The 22,245-nt window shown below is 41.4% G+C and overlaps 1 protein-coding gene across 1 annotated transcript in view; it reads left to right on the top strand.

Annotated features, from left to right (window-relative positions):
- Positions 1–8,872: 8,872 nt before the first annotated feature.
- The window catches only part of dnajc3a (DnaJ (Hsp40) homolog, subfamily C, member 3a), a 14,155-nt gene continuing 782 nt past the window's right edge, over positions 8,873–22,245 (top strand). The window contains exons 1-11 of the mRNA XM_005921409.3: positions 8,873–9,174; positions 9,647–9,757; positions 9,853–9,977; positions 10,300–10,374; positions 12,253–12,405; positions 12,541–12,722; positions 14,774–14,893; positions 15,363–15,468; positions 15,564–15,684; positions 21,505–21,637; positions 22,047–22,195. Coding sequence (XP_005921471.1) covers positions 9,093–9,174; positions 9,647–9,757; positions 9,853–9,977; positions 10,300–10,374; positions 12,253–12,405; positions 12,541–12,722; positions 14,774–14,893; positions 15,363–15,468; positions 15,564–15,684; positions 21,505–21,637; positions 22,047–22,195 — 1,357 coding nt within the window. The 5' untranslated portion in view covers positions 8,873–9,092. The remainder of the gene's footprint in view (positions 9,175–9,646; positions 9,758–9,852; positions 9,978–10,299; positions 10,375–12,252; positions 12,406–12,540; positions 12,723–14,773; positions 14,894–15,362; positions 15,469–15,563; positions 15,685–21,504; positions 21,638–22,046; positions 22,196–22,245) is intronic.

Genomic DNA, 22,245 nt, shown 5'->3' with positions numbered 1-22,245 from the left:
AACTGAGTCACATTGTGATAATAATAATGATGGATTGCATTTATATAGCGCTTTTCAAGGCACCCAAAGTGCTTTACAGTGCCACTATTCATTCACTCTCGCATTCACACACTGGTGGAGGCAGCTACAGCTGCCTTGGGGCAGACTGACAGAAGCGAGGCTGGCATATCGCGCCATCAGCCCCTCTGGCCAACACCAGTAGGCAGTAGGGTAAAGTGTCTTGCCCAAGGACACAACGACCAGGACAGAGAGCCCCGGGATCGAACCGGCGACCTTCCGGTTACAGATACGCTTCCCAAGCGCCTGAGCCACGCTTTCTCTCTCTCTCTCTCTCTCTATCTATCTCTCTCTCTCTCTCTCTCGCCGTCACGCCTAAAGCTTCCCCTCTTCCTAAACAACCAAATGTCATGTTGCCATATCATTTTTTTTAATTGGTCGGCATGGTGCATTTTTCCACCAACACAAACGAGCTGTTTTTGCTTCTTTTTTTTTTAAATTTTGGTTATAAGCAGAGAGTGCTTGCTGCGCTGTCCTTAGACAGTAAACGTGACGAAACTATTGAGGAAAAAACGCCACGTATATATTGTTTATCATGACTCTGGTTTTACAAGGCCTATCAACACAATTTAAAAACTGGTATACAGTATATCACTTAGTTGCTTTGTAATCTTGAAGTGGTCATGTAATTGGCTTACCACGACTACTTTATTCTTCCTCAGTCAAACAGCAGCACACATGCGATTGTTTTGCCCCCCTAGCTCCAGGTGTTGTGCCAAAAAGTGATCGTCTGCCAGAAAACGATTGCCCTCCATGGGAGCGCTTAGCTGCTTAAAGCTGTAGCGCCCAGATCACTTACGTAGACAGCTACTCCGTCTGTTTGCTGAAAAATAGTAACGCGACAGCATTGCATTTTCTTGCTAGTAAGTAAGTAAAATAAGTAAGTAAAATTTTATTTATATAGCACATTTCTAGATAAAAGATCACAAATTGCTTCACAAGGTATAAAACAAAAACAGACAAAAGTTAACAAAATGCACTTCTAAAAAGATGTGTAACGGTAACAGCGTTGCAACGATAGGAATAGTAAGTAGTTAGATTACTCGTTACTGAAAAAAGTAATGCCGTTAGTAATGCCGTAAATTGTAACACCGTTATTCCCATCACTGCTAATAAGTAACATGCCATCCATCCATCCATTTTTTTCCGCTTATGCAGTAGCCCAAGCAGAGAAGCCCAGACCTTCCTCTCCCCAGCCACCTCTTCCAGCTTATCCGGGGGAACACCAAGGCGTTCCCAGGCCGGCCGAGAGATATAATCTCTCCAGTGTGTCCTGGGTCTGCCCCGGGGCCTCCTCCCAGTGGGACATGACCGGAAAACCTCACCCAGGAGGCATCCTTGTCAGATGTCCGACCTCAGCTGGCTCTTTTCGATGTGGAGTAGCAGCGGCTCTACTCTGAGCCCCTCCCGAATGGCCAAACTTCTCACCCTATTGCTAAGGGAGAGGCCGGCCACCCATCAGGGGAAACCCATTTCCGCCGCTTGCATTCGCAATCTCGTTCTTTCGGTCACTACCCACAGCTCGTGACCATAGATGAGGGTAGGGATGTAGATCGACCGGTAAATTGAGAGCTTCACTTTTACGCTCAGCTCTCTCTTCACCACGACGGACCTGTGCAGCGTCCGCTTCACTGCAGCCGCTGCACCAATCCATCTGTCGATCTCCCGCTCCCTTCTCCCATCACTCGTGAACAACATGTAACATGGATGTTAGGAAATCTAGTGACACATATTCCACTACCGTCCGGTGCCATTGAGTCTTACATGGGGCCATGTCTGTGATCCAGTTCAAAAGGACACATTTCCTTGCGCAGAATGTTAACAGCACATAGAGCTGCTTTCCAAACTCCCCCCTCATTTTGTCCTTCGCCACTCCAAGCAGCATACACAATGGATTGCATTCAGTGTCAGTGGTGAAAATCTTATCCAGTTCACACTTTATGACAAACCAAAATTGTTGTATTATCTGGCAGGACCATAGTGCATAAGGTTGCCCACCTCTATTTTACATTTAGGGCACATAGAGAAAGGCCTGAATTGTATTTATGGCATTGAGAAAGTGATATGTGAGCTCTGTGTAGAATTTTAATTTGGATTGCCTTTACTTTATTACAGATGCTCAGAGATTTAGCATTCTCACAGGCTTCTTCCCAGACCTCGTCAATAATCTCAATATGTAATTCCTTTTCCCAAGTCCTCTTCAAATAAGTTGTGTCCGTGACCCCAAATTCTGTTAACAGGCCATAACAAATTTTCTTCTAAGGTTTGGCTGAAATATCTGCTTTTCACAGTTAGAGACAGTTTGATTATTAAGTATTGTTGTTGCCCTTTGGATATGGTCCCTCACTTGTAAATATCTAAAGAAGTCGTGCCTATGAATGTTGTATTTATCAGGTAGCTGGTCAAAGGACATAAGGTTAGACCCGTATATTAGGCCATAAAAGGTAGAAATACCTGGGCAGAAAGAGAGGATAGTCAGATAAGGGAGTGAAAAGAGAAGTTAAGTGAGATCTTCCTTCTAGTTTTTGAACCATTTGCCAAGATCTAACAGTAGATAATGTTTGTAGGTTGCTACAGAACATCCTTAAGGTCTTAAGATTTCCCACAAAAAGCTTTTTTTTTTTCAAATGGAAGTTGGACAGTTCTCAATATCCAACCAGACAGGAGCAGGCTGTTGTACTCAATCGGCAGCATATGGGTGCTCAGCTGATACTTCCTTATATCTGGGAAATTAAGGCCCCCCTTTGAGGATGGAAGACATAACGAGGATATTGTAAGACAAGGTTTCCTCCCTTCCCCTACACCAGCCATTTAGAGTTTGAATAGTTTTTTTATGTGGGAAGAGGGTTGGAACCATCTCTATTGGGTAAAGTAGCCTGGGTAGAATGTTCATTTTCAGAAGAGCAATACAGCCGAGCAAGGATAGAGGTAAGGACTGCCATCTCTCCAAATCTAATTTGACTTGCTCAAATAGGGGGGTAAAATTACTTATACATCTGGTCGAAATGCGGGCATGACCCTAATTCCCAGATACGTAAAGCCCTGTGGGGACCAAGTGAAGGGAAACGGAGAAGGGGCCCGTGGATTTTGTTTTAGACTGCCCAATGGCATCACTTCTGATTTACTGAAATTAATTCTATAGCCTGAGATCTCATTAAACCTATTAATAGTTTCAACCAGAGAGGGGATTGATGTTTCCAGCCGAACACAACAAGTACATCATCAGCATACAAAGTAATCTTATGCTGTCTTTGTCCTATGGATAAACCATGTATGTCTGCCTGAGCTTGTACCACCTCTGCCAGTGGCTCTATGGCTAAGGCAAAGAGCAGAGGGGAGAGGGGACAGCCTGGTTCCCTTCAGTATCTGGAAGTTGGAGGACCGCACCCCGTTTGTGAGAACTGCAGAGCAGTGATTGTTTTAAAGTAACTTAATCCAGTTTATAAAATTTCCACTGAAACCGAATTGGTGTAGCGTAAAAAACAGGTAAGACCATTCAACACAGTCAAAAGGCTTCTCGGCCTCAAGGGAAATCACCGTACCAGGCAGAGACTTTTGTTGGAAGAACTGGATCATATTCAACAACCTACGCATGTTATTGTAAGAGTTGTGCCCTTTAATTAAACCCATTTGGTCCTCGTTAATTAGAAAGGGGAGTAAAAGTTCTGGACATTTCGCTAATATCTTGGAGAGGATTTTCAGATCCACATTCAACAAAGAGATTGGCCTGTAGGAGGCACAATCTTCAGGTAGCTTACCCTTTTTAAGTATAAGGGATATATTGGCTTCCCTAAAAGAGAATTGGGCAAGAGACCCTTTTTAAAGGAGTCATTGTACATGTTCAACAGCGGGCCAGCTGAAATTTCTCTGAATTCTTTATAAAACTCAGCACATCTTTGCTTGAAGTGATATTCTGAGAGTCTGATTTCTTCTTAGTCAGGTATACTAAGTATTTCCCAAGTTTGCCACCGTGTTCATATAACCTTTGCCTAGCAAATCTAATTTTAGTCTCTGCGTCTTTTGTCAATAGACAGTCTAATGCCGAACAAACAGCATAAATTTCTTTGAGTTTACCCTTAGAAGGTTTTTTAAGATAATCTCCTTCTGTGTGATTTAGCTTGGATTCCAAAACCTTCCTCTGCTCTGCTTGTCTACGCTTCTTACCTTTAGTATATGAAATAATGAGACCTCTTGAGTAGGCCTTTAGTGTCTTCCAGAGTAAAGACGGGTTATCCGTGGAGGGTGTCTTAATTGACAAAAACTGTCCAAGTTCCTCTGTGAGGTAACCTGTGAATCCAAGATTATACAGGATAGAAGGGTAAAGTGCCAATGTCTATCCCAGGGAGCCACATTCCTTAGGTTACAATGAATGAAAACCGGTCTAATACAAAATGGTCTAATATGACTATGTTACCAATAGTGCTAGTTGGGTTTAAATGACAGTTAAAGTCCCCTCCAGTGAATGAGTTTCTAACATTTAAGTTCACCAATTTTGTGAAGCTAACTGGCAAACTGAAGAAACAATGCTCAACGTTACCAAAACAAAAATAAGAAGAACCCCCTGTCCCGCTCCTAAAGCGGAGGATCGTGAGTGTAGTGGTTTCCTAACAGCAGACGATACTTCCCTACCCCAAAAGAAAAACACCCCGGGTGTTATAGCAATGCTCATAACATACCATATTTAGCAAGATGATTCTACAGGGTGGGCCATTTATATGGATACATCGTGATAAAATTGGAATGGTTGGTGATATTAAAGTCCTGTTTGTGGCACATTAGTATATGTGAGGGGGCAAACTCCTCAAGATGGGTGGTGACCATGGTGGCCATTTAAAAGTCGACCATCTTGGATACAACTTTTGTTTTTTCAATAGGAAGAGGGCCATGTGACACATCAAACTTATTGGTAATGTCACAAGAAAAACAATGGTGTGCTTGGTTTCACTGTAACTTTATTCTGTCATAAGTTATTTACAAGTTTCTCTTTGTTCACAGCCATTGACATGTCGAAGAGGTTAACACGTGAGGAGGATCGAAATTGTGTTGATATCTGGTGAATGCAGTAACCGGGTCATTGCAGCAGATTTCAATGCAAGACACCCTACGAGACCACCCATCTCCCATGCTACAGTTAGCAAACTGTAGTCGACCTCATAGCGAAAGATAGTGATAGTGGCACTGAATGTTAACTACTTAGCGTCTGAAGGAAGAAAAAACTGAGAAATATATAGGAACAGTCAACCATAGGCAGCTACTTGAGGTGTGAAGTAAAAGAAATCCACGATCGAGTTGGACGACGAATGGAGGCCAACTCTCACTTGCCGTCAGCCACAGGGGCTAAGTCCAATGACTCGATGAAGCCTTCCACCTCAGCCACATCTCTGAAGATCTTAGTGGATCCACGGTGGGTCACCTTCAGCAGAGCAGGGTAAATCTGTCTATAGTCAGCTCCAATGGATCTAAGGCGCTTCTTTATCTCATCAAAACTTTTTCTGTTTATGTACAATCGTGGCCCAATAATCCTGGAAAATCATCACTGTGGCGTTCCCGTGCTTCAAGGGCTTGTTGTCCCTGCTCATTGCCCATGCTGCATTCATAATCCGCTGTTTGTCTTGATAGTTGTGCAGTCTCATCAGCACAGGATGTGCTCTCTGTCCAGAGGACGGACTTGGGCTGCTGTGCGGTGCGCTCTTTCCACTTTAAGTCGGCCAGCTTTTGTTTTGATATTAAGCTCAGGCATCCAGCACTCGAAAAAACTAATAGGGTCGCTACCTTCAGCGCCCCCCAGGACACCAATAATACAAATATTTTTCCTTTTCCCTCTATTTTCCAAATCATTAGCGCGATCTGCTAGCTCCTTTACCCGCTTCTCTAGTGACTGGAGCTTATCCAGCGCCGGGTTTGTGATCTCCTCCAAAACCGACATCCGGGCCTCCGCTTCCTTTATCCGTGTCTCATGGTCCTCCAGCTGTTTGCCTTGCGCTTGTAAAAGCAGAGAGACTGGTCCAAGTTTATCTTCAATGACTTTAGTGAGGTTCACAGATACCTCCCGGATTACCTCGCGGACTGCTGGTTCCAATCTAATATCCAACTCCATGTTGGTTCCCATGCTAGTTCTGTCATTAGCTTCTCCGCAGTGTCAGACACTACAACTTTCCTTTGCGGCATGTTGTCGGACTGTTTAAAAAAAATGGTTGCCGATGCTCATCCCAGACTTACAGATAGTTAATATCCGTGTTATAGCTAGTGTAAAATCAGCGAACTGGCGTGCTAGCACTCCCTGGTAAAACCTCACTTCAAGCTGCCATCTTGAAAACCCCAGTTTGAAATGTTGACTGAATTTTAGAAAAACTCTTCATTTGGATTGGGGAGTTCTGCTACACTTCAATCAAAGTACCTTTTATTCATTTATTTTTAAATGGGGGCCTGCATTGGAGATTGGCGGTAGAACTATCTCTGACTTGTTTAAGAGTGTGTAAAGCTGCTCCACGCCTGTTGGTGTCATGGCTAACGGATACATTCAAGTGCAGACAGTATTCTGGCAATCAAAAGGGTGACAATTTATTGACACAAAGTGAAACCACAGTGATACGTATATACAGTGAAAGGGGTAGTGGTCCAGGGCTCCAGGGGATGGAAGGGAGGAAATCCACACTCACTTTTCACACAGTCCAATTTACGCCACTCCTCTTCTCTCGCACAGTCACTTGTCCTCACCCACTCTTGCTCTGATTCCCACTTATGCTGACATGCTCAGGGATCACAGGTAAGGGTCCACCACCAGTTCCAGGGAGATCTAAACAGAGACAGCTCGATTAGATTCAATACACCATTAAACACTGAGAGAGTCTTTTTAAAATAAGAGCTAAGAGCATGAACACGGGAGGTTCAACGTTCCAGCGCTGACTGCTCCGTGCCACAGCGTTAAATAGGGTAAAGCAGATCAGCGACAGGGCGAGACCCAGAGCAAGAGCCCACAATGAGCTCCGCCCAGGCAAGCAGGAGAGAGAGAGATAAAACAAAACAAACCTGTGGCAAACATGAGCAAGTCAGAGAGGCATGGGGACCATGACAGTTGGGTTTAATGAAGAGTAGAATTTTCGGATTATTATTGGTATTGGTATCACCAATTTTATAAACAGTACATTTGCATAATGACTAAAACTAGCACCACTAGCGAACAATAGGCTGTGAGTTCAGTTTCTTGATCATTAATATCCAAATTGTCATGATCATTGATCAACAACCACTGATCAAAGACCATTGATCAATGACAATTCATCAGTGGCGATGGGTACCATTCACAGAGAGTTGGGCTGCGCTTACAACATTGGTGAAAGATGAACCCTCAAGCCCCCTCCTCGATTCAGAGCTGGTCTTTCCCTTTTCATGTAAATGACCGCCTTGAATCCACATGTAAACCATGATTTTGCCCTGTCCAGGATGCATATTGAAATAAATCAAAAGTGCTCCAAAATATAACTCTAGGATTTTATTAATGTTTTCCATTCATCTGCAGAGTTTATATATAGGTGGGGGGGGGGACCTATCCATGATAGTCATTATTCCTGCTTGATGGTAATGTTTAGGGTCACTGTCTATGTATGTAACTGTTTCTGAGGTCATGACAATTTACTTTGGTTGGCTTCGTTGCTGTGTTTAGCATTCTGCTGGTCATCTCATTATTTTATGTTCTTTTAATGTAACAAATTTCTGCATAATGATCATATGCAGGGCCGTCCATATGTTTGTGGAGATCCACTATTTTAGAGCATTTAGTTTAACACATGGTTGCTATTAATAATAAATGCTGCTTCATTTGGTGATTGAAATTACTTAGCCTTGATTTGTGGATGCTGCATGCCACACTTTCTTTGTTTCCTGTTCCTTCTTTGTCTTAAGTTTGGGGGGGTCAAGGACTAGAGAAGACCCAAGCTGGTTTTTGTCCTAATCTATTAAAAACTATTTGAGAAAGCTTTTTGGTGGGGATGTGTTATGGTATTTGTCTCCTTTTTTAATTGCACATTATACAGTAGACACAGTAATACTTAATGATCATATAGTTTCAAACTATTTATGAGAGTCCTTTGAAACTATGACATTAATAAAAACTAGAAACTGAGAGAATACAAGATGAAAATGTGTAACTGTTGTATATTTTTAGTGAATTCATTATATGATAGTTTATTAGTAAACATTACTTTTCATTTTTAAGTTTATAAAGCATGTATTGCTATAGTCAGCTCAAAAAAGGGTTAAGTACCTTAACCCTTAAAGTCCTGGAGGTCTTTGTAGCACTGCCAGGGCACAGTCATAAAAGGTTGTTAAATATAGTAGACTATAAGTTCTAATTTCCTTTTTTTCTTGTTCCATAAATCGTTGGGTTGCAGGTTAATACTTTTAAGAAACAGTTTAAAAAGTGTCAGTGTTTACTAACTCGTTTATTGTCTTTTTTCGTTCTGTCTCTGGCCCAGCCATAAACCAAGGAGAACTTCTGTATTTGTAAATTGTCTTTAGAAGCCAGGGTCTTTCGCTTTTACCATAAAGATTTGACACTTATATGTTTGGGAAACGTTTAAAAAAAAGGAGAAAAATCCACATAATTAACTGCTACAAATAAGAGATACAAGTAAATACAGATTTTTTAAAAAGATAAAATCTTAATGTCAAAATTACGGTTTACATTCTAGTTGATATACTTTTTTCCTCAAAAATAAGGTGACTAGTGTACGTCCATAAGAACCACCGACCAACGCAAGCGCGCACGCACACACGCGCGCACACTGACCCTGTTGTGCTGCCGTGGCTGCTCTCTGTTGAACCAACAGATGTGGGCGGGGTTTTCCATATAATTCAGCCAATCACGATCACCCACGACCGGTCGGTTGCGTATGCTGGTCTACAGTGGCTGGGAAAAAGAGAAGAAATGTAGCCATCCGCCAACACATGGGAGTGTAGCGAAATAAGGGGAGAACTGGTTGAAACAGTGACAGCTGAAGTCTGCGGGACGTGTCCAGAGAGAGAGAACTTTAACCATGGTTTCCATCGACCATGTGGCTCACAAAATACTGACGTACTTCCCATATGTTCTTGTTTTGATTGATATTAGGTTTCAAGGTAAGACGTTTGCTAGGTGTACTTTACATTTATAGCTGGTGAATGCTACCACTAACTTGAACTCGGGTTAAAGTTCAGACAACTTTATTACATGGGTAATGTTACTGACAGCATTAGCTTGTGAAATCGCTAATATTATTAGCTGACGTTAAGCTAGCTAGTCACTGGGTCAATTTTATTACTTAAAGCTAGCTGGTTTGAGCCTAAAGAATAAAAGATGATAGATAAAACTGCTTCTTTGATTATGCTTGCTCGTGAAAGTCTTCAAGCTTGTAAGAAACCCAGGTACTTGTGAAAGTCTTTACCAATTACTGTGGGGAAAGCTGTTGCCGTTGCTCTTGTTATTGATGTGATTTACATTTTTGGGCGGGTCATATACAGGAATATTTAAATAAAATCTGATTATTGCATTACTTGAATGAGTAAAAATATGCTCAGTGTTGTTTTGTTGCACTATGATTTGTTTTTTAAGGAGGGAAATGTGGCAAGGATGGGAGTGTGGACAATCACATGGAGATGGGGAAGAAACTTCTTGCTGCTGGCCAGCTAGCTGATGCCCTCTCTCATTTCCATGCAGCTGTGGGTGAGTGTCAGAGACATGCTAACAACACCAAAAAAATGCCTTGGATTTTCCCAAAAGGTTTCTTCTAAAGTGACAGTTTCATTGGCATTTTACAGATAGAGATCCCCAAAACTACATGGCATACTACAGAAGAGCTACAGTGTTTTTAGCAATGGGGAAGTCAAAATCAGCATTGCCTGATTTAAGCAGAGTCATTGAACTCAAACCGGACTTCACATCTGTAAGTTGTTGTCTTTACTGTTTGTCTAATGGGTATTTCTTGAGAAATGTTTTTTAACAGATGTAAATTTAAAATGTAAATTTGACAGAAAATAGAATTTCAAAGCAATACTTCGTGTCATACTGCAGATTAACCTTTAAGGCAGAACTCTGTGATAAATCTATGCAAATAATTAGATAAAGCATGCAAACATCTGGCAACATTATCTTTTTATTTCGGCTGCGGGCCCAGGCGTGCTGGGAAATCAGTCGGTTCTGGAAGCTGTGTTGATAACTCTTTATTTTACATGCGAAACAAATTCTTGATGTGTCTCACTCAACAGGCACGGCTTCAGAGAGGAAATCTTCTTCTGAAGCAGGGAAAGCTGGATGAAGCGGAGAGTGACTTCAAGAAGGTGGTAAGTAAAGCAATACCCCCTTTTAAAGCAAAACTATGCTGGGGCAGACACTTGTGAGAGAAACAACAGTTCACCAGGAGGTGTCAGTGTTGATCTATGGCCGTAGTAACGTTGCAGTAGTCTTTTTTTTTTTTTTTCCCAGATTGATAAATATAAGTACAAAGACGTGTATTCATGGTTGTCTATACAGTGTCCTCCTTGTGGTGGATTTCAAGATAACAGATTAAAAAGCACTGTGAAGGGTGTGTTTGAAGAGATAAATGCCACTGAATGAAACTTAATTTTCCTTTACAGAACATAGAACATGAGCTAGTATTGTAGTAGTAGTATTATAGTATTGTATAACACTTATAACACTACAGTGAGGAACAACAGTGTGAGATTTTTGGATAATGACAGGGTAAATGCACTTTACAAAACTCAAGGTTCTTCGCAGTGAAACACCAGGGAAGTTGAAAGCCTTAAAAGAACAGGGAAGGGGGGTCATGTATATTTGAGTTTACTTACTAGATGTAAATAATGGGGAACGCTCATTTGAGCATTCTTGCACCATTTTAGAGGCTTGAATTTGTAAATGCATGTCCAATTAGAATCACATACTGCCACCTAAAATCATACAGTAAATGGCCTTGCCATGTCTGTGAATAAGTCTTAGGTTCCAATCGGGCTGTACAATATGAAGAATAATAGGATCAGATGGATGATATTAAAACATCCATCTTTTTCATATTACACTCGTTTTATACATGGATATGGTTTGGTTATGAAAAGTCTGACACGGAGCACAGAACTGGTCCGCAACACAGACACAACAAACCTTTTCTACCAGAGTATAGAAAGAGTTTACGAGAAGCAAAAAAGAGCCCCCAGGTGCTCAAAACAAACCTTACACTCAAAGGTTAGAACAGGCTTTTCCCTGCAGTGTGCCATGCAATAAAGACAAGTCAAAGTCACAACACTCGACTGCAGGTACACGACACCCAGCTATAAACACTTCACACAAGTCGAGTTGCCTGAGATTCACAGAATTTACAGAAAATGCACTATTTTGCGATTATCATTATCAGGATGAGAAATGTCTTCGGATAAGAGATTTTGGTCATATCACACAGCCCTAAGTTCCAGGGACTTGGATGAACAGTTCACATGGTGTCACTTTGACCTTAAAGTATGCAGGTCATAGGCTCGTTTTTGGTCACCTGTCCACACTTCCCTGAAACCACCACCAGCAAGCTCTGAACTTCAAGTTGAAGCTTAATGATTAGTCCCATAATCATTCTTATGTTCTTATGTATGCTACACTGAATGATCACAGCCTTGGAATACTTTTAATAGTCTATTTCTGGAATTGCCTAAAGTATGGAAAAGTATTTAATTTTATGCTGAGATTCATCCTCCATCAAGAGTGCAAAGAGTTCTTTTGCCTCCAGGGGGAAAGATTACATCTGAGCTTCTGCAGTCTATTTTTTTTATTTATTTTTTTGTGGACTTCGTTTTGCTGGTATACTGTTGAGGGAACGGGCCAGAGGTGCAGGCTGTTCTGCTGCTTCAGCAGTCCACAGCATTGGCCTGGTGTAATGCATCACATTTATGCTCTTCCCTTAGCTGAGCTAGCAGGAACCATTTAAAGAGTAGATAGGTCTATTTGTAAGAGTTGTGCCATTAGCTGAGATGGCTCTTGTGAGTATGATGACCTCTGCAACGAGATTCATTATAACGTTATCTGTGCAGGGACTGGCAAGCACTGCAGTGATAAGTAATATTTTTGGGAGGCAGAAGATGGCACAGAAATCTCAAATTGGAATACATCTATGAGAGATGGAATCACATTTTCTTTAGCTACATTAGTACTTAGCGTAATGCCTTGAACTCTTCTAGCTGAAGTCCAACCCCAGCGACAAAGAAGAGAAGGAGGCCCAGAGCCAGCTGACAAAATCAGATGAAATTCAGCGCCTGGTGGCTCAGTCACGCCGGAGCTTCGACGACAAGGATTATGTGACAGCTGCTGCACAGCTTGACACCGTCATCGAGGTGAGAGACATTCCTTGCCAGTATTGACTGATTTTCCCACAAGCATAGGATTTTCTGCATTATCATCGATACAAAGAGTACAGAGCATTTGCGTATCACCTGAAGTCTGTAAGCGTTATTGTCCGACTGTTGCAGACGTGCATTTGGGATGTGACCTCTCGTGAGATGCGAGCAGAGTGTTTCATTCAGATGGGAGAGATGGGGAAAGCTATCAGCGACCTTAAAGCTGCATCCAAGTTAAAGAATGACAATACCCAGGCTTTCTACAAGTTGAGCACCATCTACTATAATCTTGGAGACCATGAGATGTCCCTCAGGTAAGGACTCACTTGCAGACTGTTTGCTTTCAAGAAGCTCCCTGCTGCTGTTTACACTGTGGCAATGCCACAATAAGGCAGCATGTCGCTATGGTTGATACTCTACTAATCACAAAGCTTTTATTCTAAATTTTAAAAAATAGCAGGAACATTTCTGATAATGATTTAATCTTAGTTATTTTTTCTTAAAAAATATATTGGATTTACAATTTCATCGGAGTGCAGTATAGTGGGTAGCTCATTCATAGACTGTGCCTCATAAGAATAAAAAAAAAAAAAAAAAAGGTAAACCGGATTTTAAATTTTGCTATTATCTTAAAAGGGTTGTCTTTTTGTACAGCCATGCACTTTTGCCCACTCTCTGGAAGTCTAATTTTCACCACTTTCAGTAATATGCATGAGTGAAGTGTGCTAGATTTCCTCCTCTGTGTCAGAAAAGGCAACACTTTAGCTTGCATGTAAGTTTTGAGGAGGAAATGGAGTCAAGAGGCCAAAATAGCTGAGTAGTACTGCAACGGTTCATGTGGCCCAAAAAACCCCCCAGAACTTGTGCTTATTTAAGGTGCTGTGAGTGGGCGCACAGTGAAGGCTCTAATGTTGAAGTCGACTGTCTGCAGAAGTTTGCATTCAGTGGTAAAATTGCAAAACAAGAAGTGAACAAAACATAGTGGTAAAGAGAGCAGCGTATGGCTTCACAAAGGCATAGCCTTCATGGATTTCAAAACACAACTGAAATTAATATTGAAAATTTTTGTGTAGATACTTTTATATTTTATAAAATGGCATCTTTCTATTCTGATGAATGCATTTCCACCCTCAACATTACAAATGTGTGTATGATGATGATGTGGACTGCTGTTTCAGTGACTGGCCTTCTCATTGCTATTATTATTATCATCATTAGAAAGACTGAAGCCATAAATGACATAAGTAAGTTACTAACAGTGTAGGGACTAATGCGTTATTAAGTAACGCGTTACAGTTACTACGTTATTTTTGTGGTAACGAGCACAGTAACTAGTTATTATGCCAAAACCAGGAACACGTTAGTTGTTACTGGGATTTAGATAGGGTCGTCATTGGTTACTTCGTGTGATGGCTATCACGGAGTTTCCGCAGATTCAGTAACATTAGCAAGTGGTGGAGGACTGCAGGTGGATGAGGGAAAGGGGAGGCAAAAGGAGAGACCCGAAGTGGCCGCCGGTCCGAGTATCAGGTGAACTGAACTTCAGGTAAGAAGTTATGACCTGCAGTCTATCTGGGTCAGATGTAAACCAAGTTTAGGTGGAGTTTATTTTCGTTATGCTGACTTTTCCGTACTGCGTACTAGCTAGCATGACGGAGTTTCTATACAGCTGGGTGGGTGCTATGATGTTACTGAAGTTGAACTTTATTTTGTTCATAAGGTTAATTATTAGAGTTGCCAACCGTCCCCTAAAAAAACCGAATCGTCTGGTATTCAGAGAAAATATTACGCGTTTCGTATTGAGGTGAAAAGGAACACAGTTTGTCCCGGACTTAAGCTACAATGAAAAAGACACAAAGCTGGAGTTATTCTGTGTCTTTGCTGCACAGCTGCCTCTTCTCTCATTCTCCCCCCTCCCTCAGCTGATCGGCTTTTCTCTCTTGTTTGTTTATCGCCCACTTGGCGCCAGAAAGAGGAAACCGCCGGATGTCGCGCTAAACAACAGCAGCACGTTTAAGCTTGATCAGCTGTTGTTAGAATTTATTTAAAATTAATTTCTAGTATCAGCTGATGTTTGCTGGAGCCACAGCTGTAAAGCAACACATTAAAAAGAGAATTCTGAGTAAAACCAAAGTTATTTTCCCTAGTAACTAGTTACTTTGAAAGTAACTGAGTTACTTTTGAAAGAAGTAACTAAGTTACTAATTTAAAGTAACTTGCCCAACACTGGTTACTAATGATCATGCATTTGTACATTAGGGTTTATTTACTGTAAATCTGGTGTGTTATTGTCATTCTGTTCATGTCGTCACCATTGAAAGTTGGCCTTTTCAGCCTCACCTTTCCTCTGTCCTATGATCTCCAGTGAGGTGCGTGAGTGCTTGAAGTTGGATCCTGATCACAAGCAGTGTTACAGCCATTACAAGCAAGTGAAGAAGCTCAACAAACAGATCCAAGCTGCTGAGGAATACATCCAAGAACAAAGGTGTGTTTGTATGTTCATGAAAACATTTTTATGAGCACGAGTTTGAATTGAATCCTCAGGAATAATGTCGTTTTGGTCCACCTTTAGAGTGCTGGTTTAAGTGGTAAGAGTAAAGTGGTACGGCTAACAGCATATCATTGAGTGTCCTCACAAAGATAGAAATGTGTCAGGAAAGTCTTCATCTCTGTAAATATAAAATAATATCCCATCTGAATACCGGGGATTGCATCAGCTGTACAATGACGGCTCTCTTATCCTCAGGCTCCCCCACTTCTCTGGTTTTACAAAGAGGCGTGCAAATCCCATCTTAACGTGAATGGATGTCACATCATGTTTGACATATATAAGGTTTCATATTTACAAGACTTAAAAGAGAAATTAACGATGGTGTGGTGTTTGTGGGTGCAGTGATCCATGTTGCAATCCCCTGTTTTGCCAGCGTCACATAATCGCCTCCCGCTTCCTTTAGGTATGAAGACGCAGTGAGCAAGTACGAGGCGGTGATAACCACCGAGCCCAATGTGCAACATTTCTTGCTTCTTGCCAAGGAGCGAATCTGCCATGCGCTAACACAGGTAAGCCCCTTTACTGCTGCAAAAGGATGTGTTAGGCCGCTGTGCTTCTATTAAAGGATCTATCCAAGCTTCGTTTTTTTCTTTGTTATGACCAGGCCCAGCAGGCTAGCAGAGCAATCTCAGTCTGTAGCGAAATCCTAAAGTCCAATCCTGCGAATGTTAACGTGCTGAAGGACAGAGCTGAGGCCCATCTCCAAGATGAACAGTATGAGGAAGGTAAGCCCGACATATGTAGCTGCATCAAGGTCCTTCAAGATCAAGGGTGGGTAACATTTTGTCTGCTGGCTGGACTGACTTGGGCACAATAAGCAAACAGGAACACATCAGCTGAATAGAATCCCTGCATCAGTGAATAAAAACAAAATGGTACAAATATATATGCACTTTATAAAGTCATAGAGTATAATTGTTACTCACTTGCACTTCACCAAATGAAGAAATTCTAGATTAATATTTACCATTTATATTCATATGTAACATTTCCCAGGCATTGACGTCACAATAGTTGGCTCTAGTTTTAGACTTTCATTTTCCAAAGTCTGATACAAAAAGAAATTGATTTATTAGTGGCCAGTTCCCTTGCTCTTGTTTTGAAAGTTCAGTTCCTGCTAACCGGATAGCATAAGGAGGTCTCACCACTCAGCAAGCACCTTGGTAATGCTTGTGCACAGTTACTCGCACACTTGAGCCACATTCTCTTTATCTCAGAAATCGGAGGTCATCGGAAAAAGAAGTGTTTTGTTGGATACCTGAAAAGTTGAACACAATGCTTGTTTATTGGTGCTTAAAAACGCTGCAGTGTTATTAGCTCTCTCTATGGATTGTTTAGAGAGTCATAAATGCACAACAGCAGCAGCGTAGATTACAAGTAGCCGTTTAGTGCTGCTGATGTCTTTGTAGCACTAGTTGCCTTGTGGGTTCTCCTCAGTAAGCAGAGTGAGGAGAAACTTGAATTGCTCACATACACACAGTTTGTTATTGTAATTAGTACAGGGGGGAAAAATGCTTGCTTTGCTGAGTTGCCCTACTTCAGAGCGCCGTCTGCCTCTCGTACTCGGCCACTGTGCAGCCGCTTGCTGTGCTCCACGGCGCACACTCTCCTCTGACCCCACTCCTCCTATACAGGGAGAGAGGTTAATTAGCAGATGCATGCAGGTGTACCACTCTCTCCCAGCTGGCACTGCTCCCTAAACACTTCTTCCTACAGCTGATCCAGCAAAACAAACCCCACCGCCACAGTCTTGCATTGCAAAGTCAGGGTCTGTGTTGCTGATCCAACTTTCCTAATGGGAAATCCAACTTTAGAAGGCATTCCAGCTAAAGGTTTCCCACTCAAAATGGAGCGTGGCATTATTTTGAAGCTTGTGTGAAGATGGCCTGTTCGTCTTCAGTTCAGTTTGGGTATTTGTTTTATGTCTGTCCTGCTTTTGAGCGCACTCAGCAATGTTTGGATGGAATTTCTTTACATTTGGCCAAAACAATCACTCAAAGATTAAGTCATCAGAATCTAGAGGTTAAAGGTCAGGGATACTATGACTTCACAAAATGCCTTTTTTGGCAATGCCTCACACAGACTATCATAAGACTGTCACGTTAATCTACAAGAATAACATGGTGAACTGTAAACTGGACAGAAGTCAGCTTCACTGAGTCTCGACAGACATGTGTGCAAACTGCAACTTTACATCTGCAAAGTGGTAATTACAGATCAGCTTCACAAAAGCTGTTACACTTCCAATCTTGGAGCCTGCAGCGCTGTAGATGCTGAAATTCAATTGAAGTTTTTGTGATGAGAACACAACTATTAGTCTTACTGACTTTATTGGGTACAACCTGAAACTCAAATGCCCTTCAGCATAGCAGCTCTGCCTCATAATGAAGCTTATAATGACCAACTGAACTACATGTTTGCTGCTGAGTCTGAAGTTATTTGTTTTATACCTTTAGAAATGTTTTTCTCATTTTAAATTTAAGAACGGAGCAGGAAAAATGTTTGAAAAGCACATTAATGTATTTCAGATGAACTTGTGCAAAATGCAACCTCAATAATAAATGGTAAGTTAAATTAACGCCTTTATGACTGCAAATTTTAAAGTGGGTGAGGTCTGGACTTTGAATGGGCCATATTTCTATAGTGGTTTGGTTCTTTTCTAGTTGTGAACTTTAACATTTAACATGCTAACTGAGGCCTGCATAGTCTGAGATAGCGCTCTTGGGGTGTTTTGCAGTATTTTTGAGTGTTGCACAGTCTGACCTTGAGGTGAATTGGCTGGGATGTTCACTCGTAGGAAGATTGGCAGCTGTCTCGAATGTTTTCCGCTTGTGAATAATCTTTCTCACTGCAGAATGGTGCACTTACCATTACCCTCCTCAGATTGATGGGCAACAACGGTTGCTTGTCTAAGATCACTGATGATGTCTTCCCTCCTTGGCATTGTGTTGGCGCACACACCAGAATGCTCCAGCCCGGGAGACCTGGGCGATCGTGGCTCAAAGAGTTGGCAGTTCGTCATGTAACCGGAAGGTTGCCGGTTCGAGCCCCTGCTCAGAAAGTCTCGGTCGTTGTGTCCGTGGGCAAGACACTTCACCTACCGCCTACTGGTGATGGCCAGAGGGGCCGATGGCGCGATATGGCAGCCTCGCTTCTGTCAGTCTGCCCCAGGGCAGCTGTGGCTACAACTGTAGCTGCCTCCACCAGTGTGTGAGAGTGAATGAATAGTGGAATTGTACAGCGCTTTGAGGGCCCCGAAAAGCACTATATAAATGCAATCCATTATTATTATTATTATTATTACTGCCAACACTCCTTCTTTTATGGAGGCGTTCACATTTGTTGCGGATCAGTTAATCGCGTGCATTTGATTATCAGCTCCTGACTGCTGTTTAACCTGTGAGTTTGTCTGAAAGCAGCACAGGTGTGCTTTTTGCACTTGACTGTAATTACCCAAACTCTTGTGCACTACCTGTAACTGTTGTCATGCTAGGAGCCCAACACAAGGGGTCCTTGTAACACAACACAGTATGCAGAGTGAGACAAAGTTAGGCGTCAGTGAAACCTCTTTTAAGCAGCTTCCTTCAGATCTCATAACTGTACATAGAAACGTATGTAGAGTACATCCTGCAAATTAATTTTTGCATGTAAACCAAAAATATTGTTTTTCAGACAGAAGAGAGATTCCTTCTGCCTCATTCGATACAATCTGTCTGTTAATTACCAAATGCCTTCTATTTTTGAATTTAGATAAGCACAGTGCAGGTTACATGTGTGGCTAAATATAAGAATCTTCATTTTGAATTTGGTTGAAGCATACAGCTAACAGATCTCAAGCCAGAGAAGACAAACGTCACCAACCCTGTGAGCACTTTATTACATACAGCATGATTAGAATTAAATGTGGAGCCGAGTGTTGGAGGTAAATATAACCTGCGAGATGTAGACCTGCCCAGCACTGTTGGCAGAGCAAGTGTGCAAAATTACTTGTTTTTCAAACATGAAGCTTCAATGGCAGTGGCAGAAAGTGCACGCACACACACACACACACACTCAGCTCTTACTATCCTTAACGCTTTACTGACAGAAGGAGGTGGGATTAGGCTGAAACAACGGTCTCCCCATCTCTTGTCAAATTGCAGAAATGATGGCAGATGGTGAAATCTGCAGGAATAGTCTCCCACTAATCATTTTACCTGTCACCTGATGTTCAGCTACTGCTGTGCAACAGACCAGTGCATATTTTTATCAAAATTCCTGCCTACACTATGTGTATCTGTCAATTAAATTTAAAATGTAATGAAAACCATCACACCCATCTCAACATGTTTTTATACAGACGGATATTGTAATAGCCAAACCTTTGGTGCTGTAGGACTCGAGCTGGGAAGTGTTAGCTTGATGGTATATTAAATAATGACAAACAGTGTAACCAGTGACTATATTCAGCAGCACAAATGTACAGACACATTTTGAATGTTTGGACAATCATTAGGGGACTTAAAGCAATACTTGAAGCAGATGATATAATTTTGAAACATATTGGCTTTACGAGTACACGATTAGTTGAGACAATGCAAATTTCTTGGTCTCTGCAGCATTTGAAGATCAAATGATTCATGTACTGGGCTGTGGTGCAGCCCCTCTGTTTAAATTCTATGAGATTGGCTATTTTAGCTCCTCTCCATTTAAGGTAATTTTTTTTTTTTTTTTTTCTAAATCTGATTGGCTTACCTTTACAAACAGAAGGTTTGAACAGCAGGTGGGTGAAACTGCTCACAGCCCTGTGTCTGAGCTCCTGTGTGCTTCTGTGTTCATTGTGGCAAGTGATAAAAATACCAAATTGGCACAGACAGTTGAAGAAACATCAGGAGCACTTTGCTGTTGGAGAGCAAAATGTTGCAACTCTCGCTTTAGTAGATTTTTAGTGATGGAGAACGATGCATTTGCAAAATCGCTGGGTAAATTGTGTTTCTGCTCTGCAGAATTAAATATTAGTTGTATCTCAGCTTTAAACTCAGATGTCAGAAACAAAGGTCAACATATGCATAAAGAAAATGTTAGCTACAAAAAAAATAAAGATAAATTAAACCTCTGTGCTTAAATTAGACTGTATAACCGGCAACACCCATATTATTATTGAAGGCTCGCATCTACTAAGCCTTTATTTCAACTCTTACAATAAAACACACCCATGTATCCATCCAATTAAACCCACAGTAACTGCTGCCATCAGTCCAGGCAGGTCAGCCTGACAGTAATAATATTCTTCTCAAAGATCCCAGCATCACCCCAGCAGGTGATGCTGGCTGGACTATGTCTGCGTGTGTTGTAATCACCATGGCATAAACACATCAGCAGGTAGTGAAGCCAGACCTTGTGTTTGATTTTTACCTGTTAAAAAACACAGGTGTTAATTCACCACAGAGGGTAAACAAGCCTCAAAGCAACCAAACGTGTGCACACAAACAGCCTTAATATGAAAGTTTATTCAAGGACACTAGTGACGTAATATCACAAAGTGGATTTTTGTGGATCCCGTGCTTCACTACTGATAACAATCATTTGTTACGTTTCTTTAAGCGTCTGCTGTGAATTTAAGCTATTTTAATTTAATTGCCACTACCATGGTTCTTCGGTTTCAGATACACGGCAACCATTGCTCTGACAGCTGGATAGTTTCTGAAATTTTAATTGCCATACCTTGTGTAGGTATTTTTATTTATTAAAAAATGTGTCTGTACTAAAGGAATCAATTCTCCAGCAAGTAAGGTGTGTTTAAATCGGCGCAGGTGATGCCGCTCTTCACCGTTCAGAGAGTAATGCTTTTTCTCTGAGAAGTCTCATTTGTAGAGGTCGATACTGATTTTTAAAGAAATTTGTGACAATATAGCATCGACAGCTTGAGCAGGAGACATCATAGATTCGAAGCAGTTTCAGTTTTAGCTATATAGTGGTAAAGTACAACAACAGTCAGCTCAATGCACTTTACATTGTAAGGTAAAACCCGACAATAATAAAGAGAAAACCCCAGCAATCAAACAACACCCTATGAGCAACCACTTGGCGACAGCGGGAAGAAAAAAAAAAAGTAATGTAAAGTAATGTACAAAATTTTCTTATATTAAGAAACCCCCAAAATCGGGCTCAGGGAGGGAACGCTGTCTGCCACGACTGGCTGGGGGTGATGAGAGGAAGACAGGATAAAAGACATGGACGATTAAATGGAGAGTGGTGTATAAACACCATATAGTGAGTGAAGAAGAAAAACTCACTGCATCATGGGAAGCCCCCAGAATCCAAATGATCCAAAATCATCTGCATATTAACCCATATTTAGCCACAAAGTTTCTTGTATTTGAATAAATGAACTCTTACATAAGGGCAGGGGAGGAGCAGGAAGCTGGATATACTGTAGATTGGTGTTAGAGCAGTTACATCAAAGATGTGTTTTTTCAGTTAAGGTATTGTTTACGTCACATTATTAGTTTTCAGTGAATAAATAATACTAATTTCATTGTACTCCTTTATTTTGTCCTCTTCAGCTGTTAAAGATTACGAGACTGCTGCAAAACACAGCGAGGGGGACCGTCACATCAAAGAAGGTCTGGAAAGAGCACAGCGGCTACTCAAACAGTCTCAGAAGAGGGATTATTATAAGATCCTTGGAGTGAAGAGGTGGGAATCGGTCAATGGATTTGGGAATTTTTGCAGATCAAGTTCAGCAAGAAAATGTAACGCATTATTGCCAATCAGTTGGGGGAGAATTTAAACTTAAAAAGTAGTTTTCTTATGAAAGACCGCTGGTTTGCTTTTAGGTTGCTTTTTTATCAGGCCAAAACATCACTGCTCTTGAATATTTCATCATTGATGCCTTTTGAACATTTTTGAGTTTAAAAGGTCTACTGATAATCTGAGATGGAATACAAATTTACAGCCACGGAGGCATTTGTATTACACTGGAGCTAGAAAACTAACTCTGACACTTGGATGAGTATTTTTAGGTCTGGCTTAGGTCAAAATGAGAAAAGAAAAGCTGTTCTTATCTTTGACAAATGTGCTGATAATGCTGTCGCCGTGGTCACAGAAATGCCCAGAAAAAGGAGATTATCAGAGCCTACAGGAAACTGGCACAACAGTGGCACCCGGACAACTTCCAGGATCCGGAGGAAAAGAAGAAGGCAGAGAAGAAGTTCATAGACATCGCTCAGGCTAAGGAGGTTCTCACTGATCCAGGTAGTGTGTGTGTGTGTGTGTGTGTGTGTGTGTGTGTGTGTGTGTGTGTG

Source organism: Haplochromis burtoni, unplaced genomic scaffold, assembly GCF_018398535.1.
Source record: "Haplochromis burtoni strain Fernald_Lab_line unplaced genomic scaffold, NCSU_Asbu1 Contig_48, whole genome shotgun sequence".
Taxonomy (NCBI): Eukaryota; Metazoa; Chordata; class Actinopteri; order Cichliformes; family Cichlidae; genus Haplochromis; species Haplochromis burtoni.
Note: the sequence above shows the minus strand (reverse complement) of the source record. Positions and strands in the feature narration are given on the sequence as shown.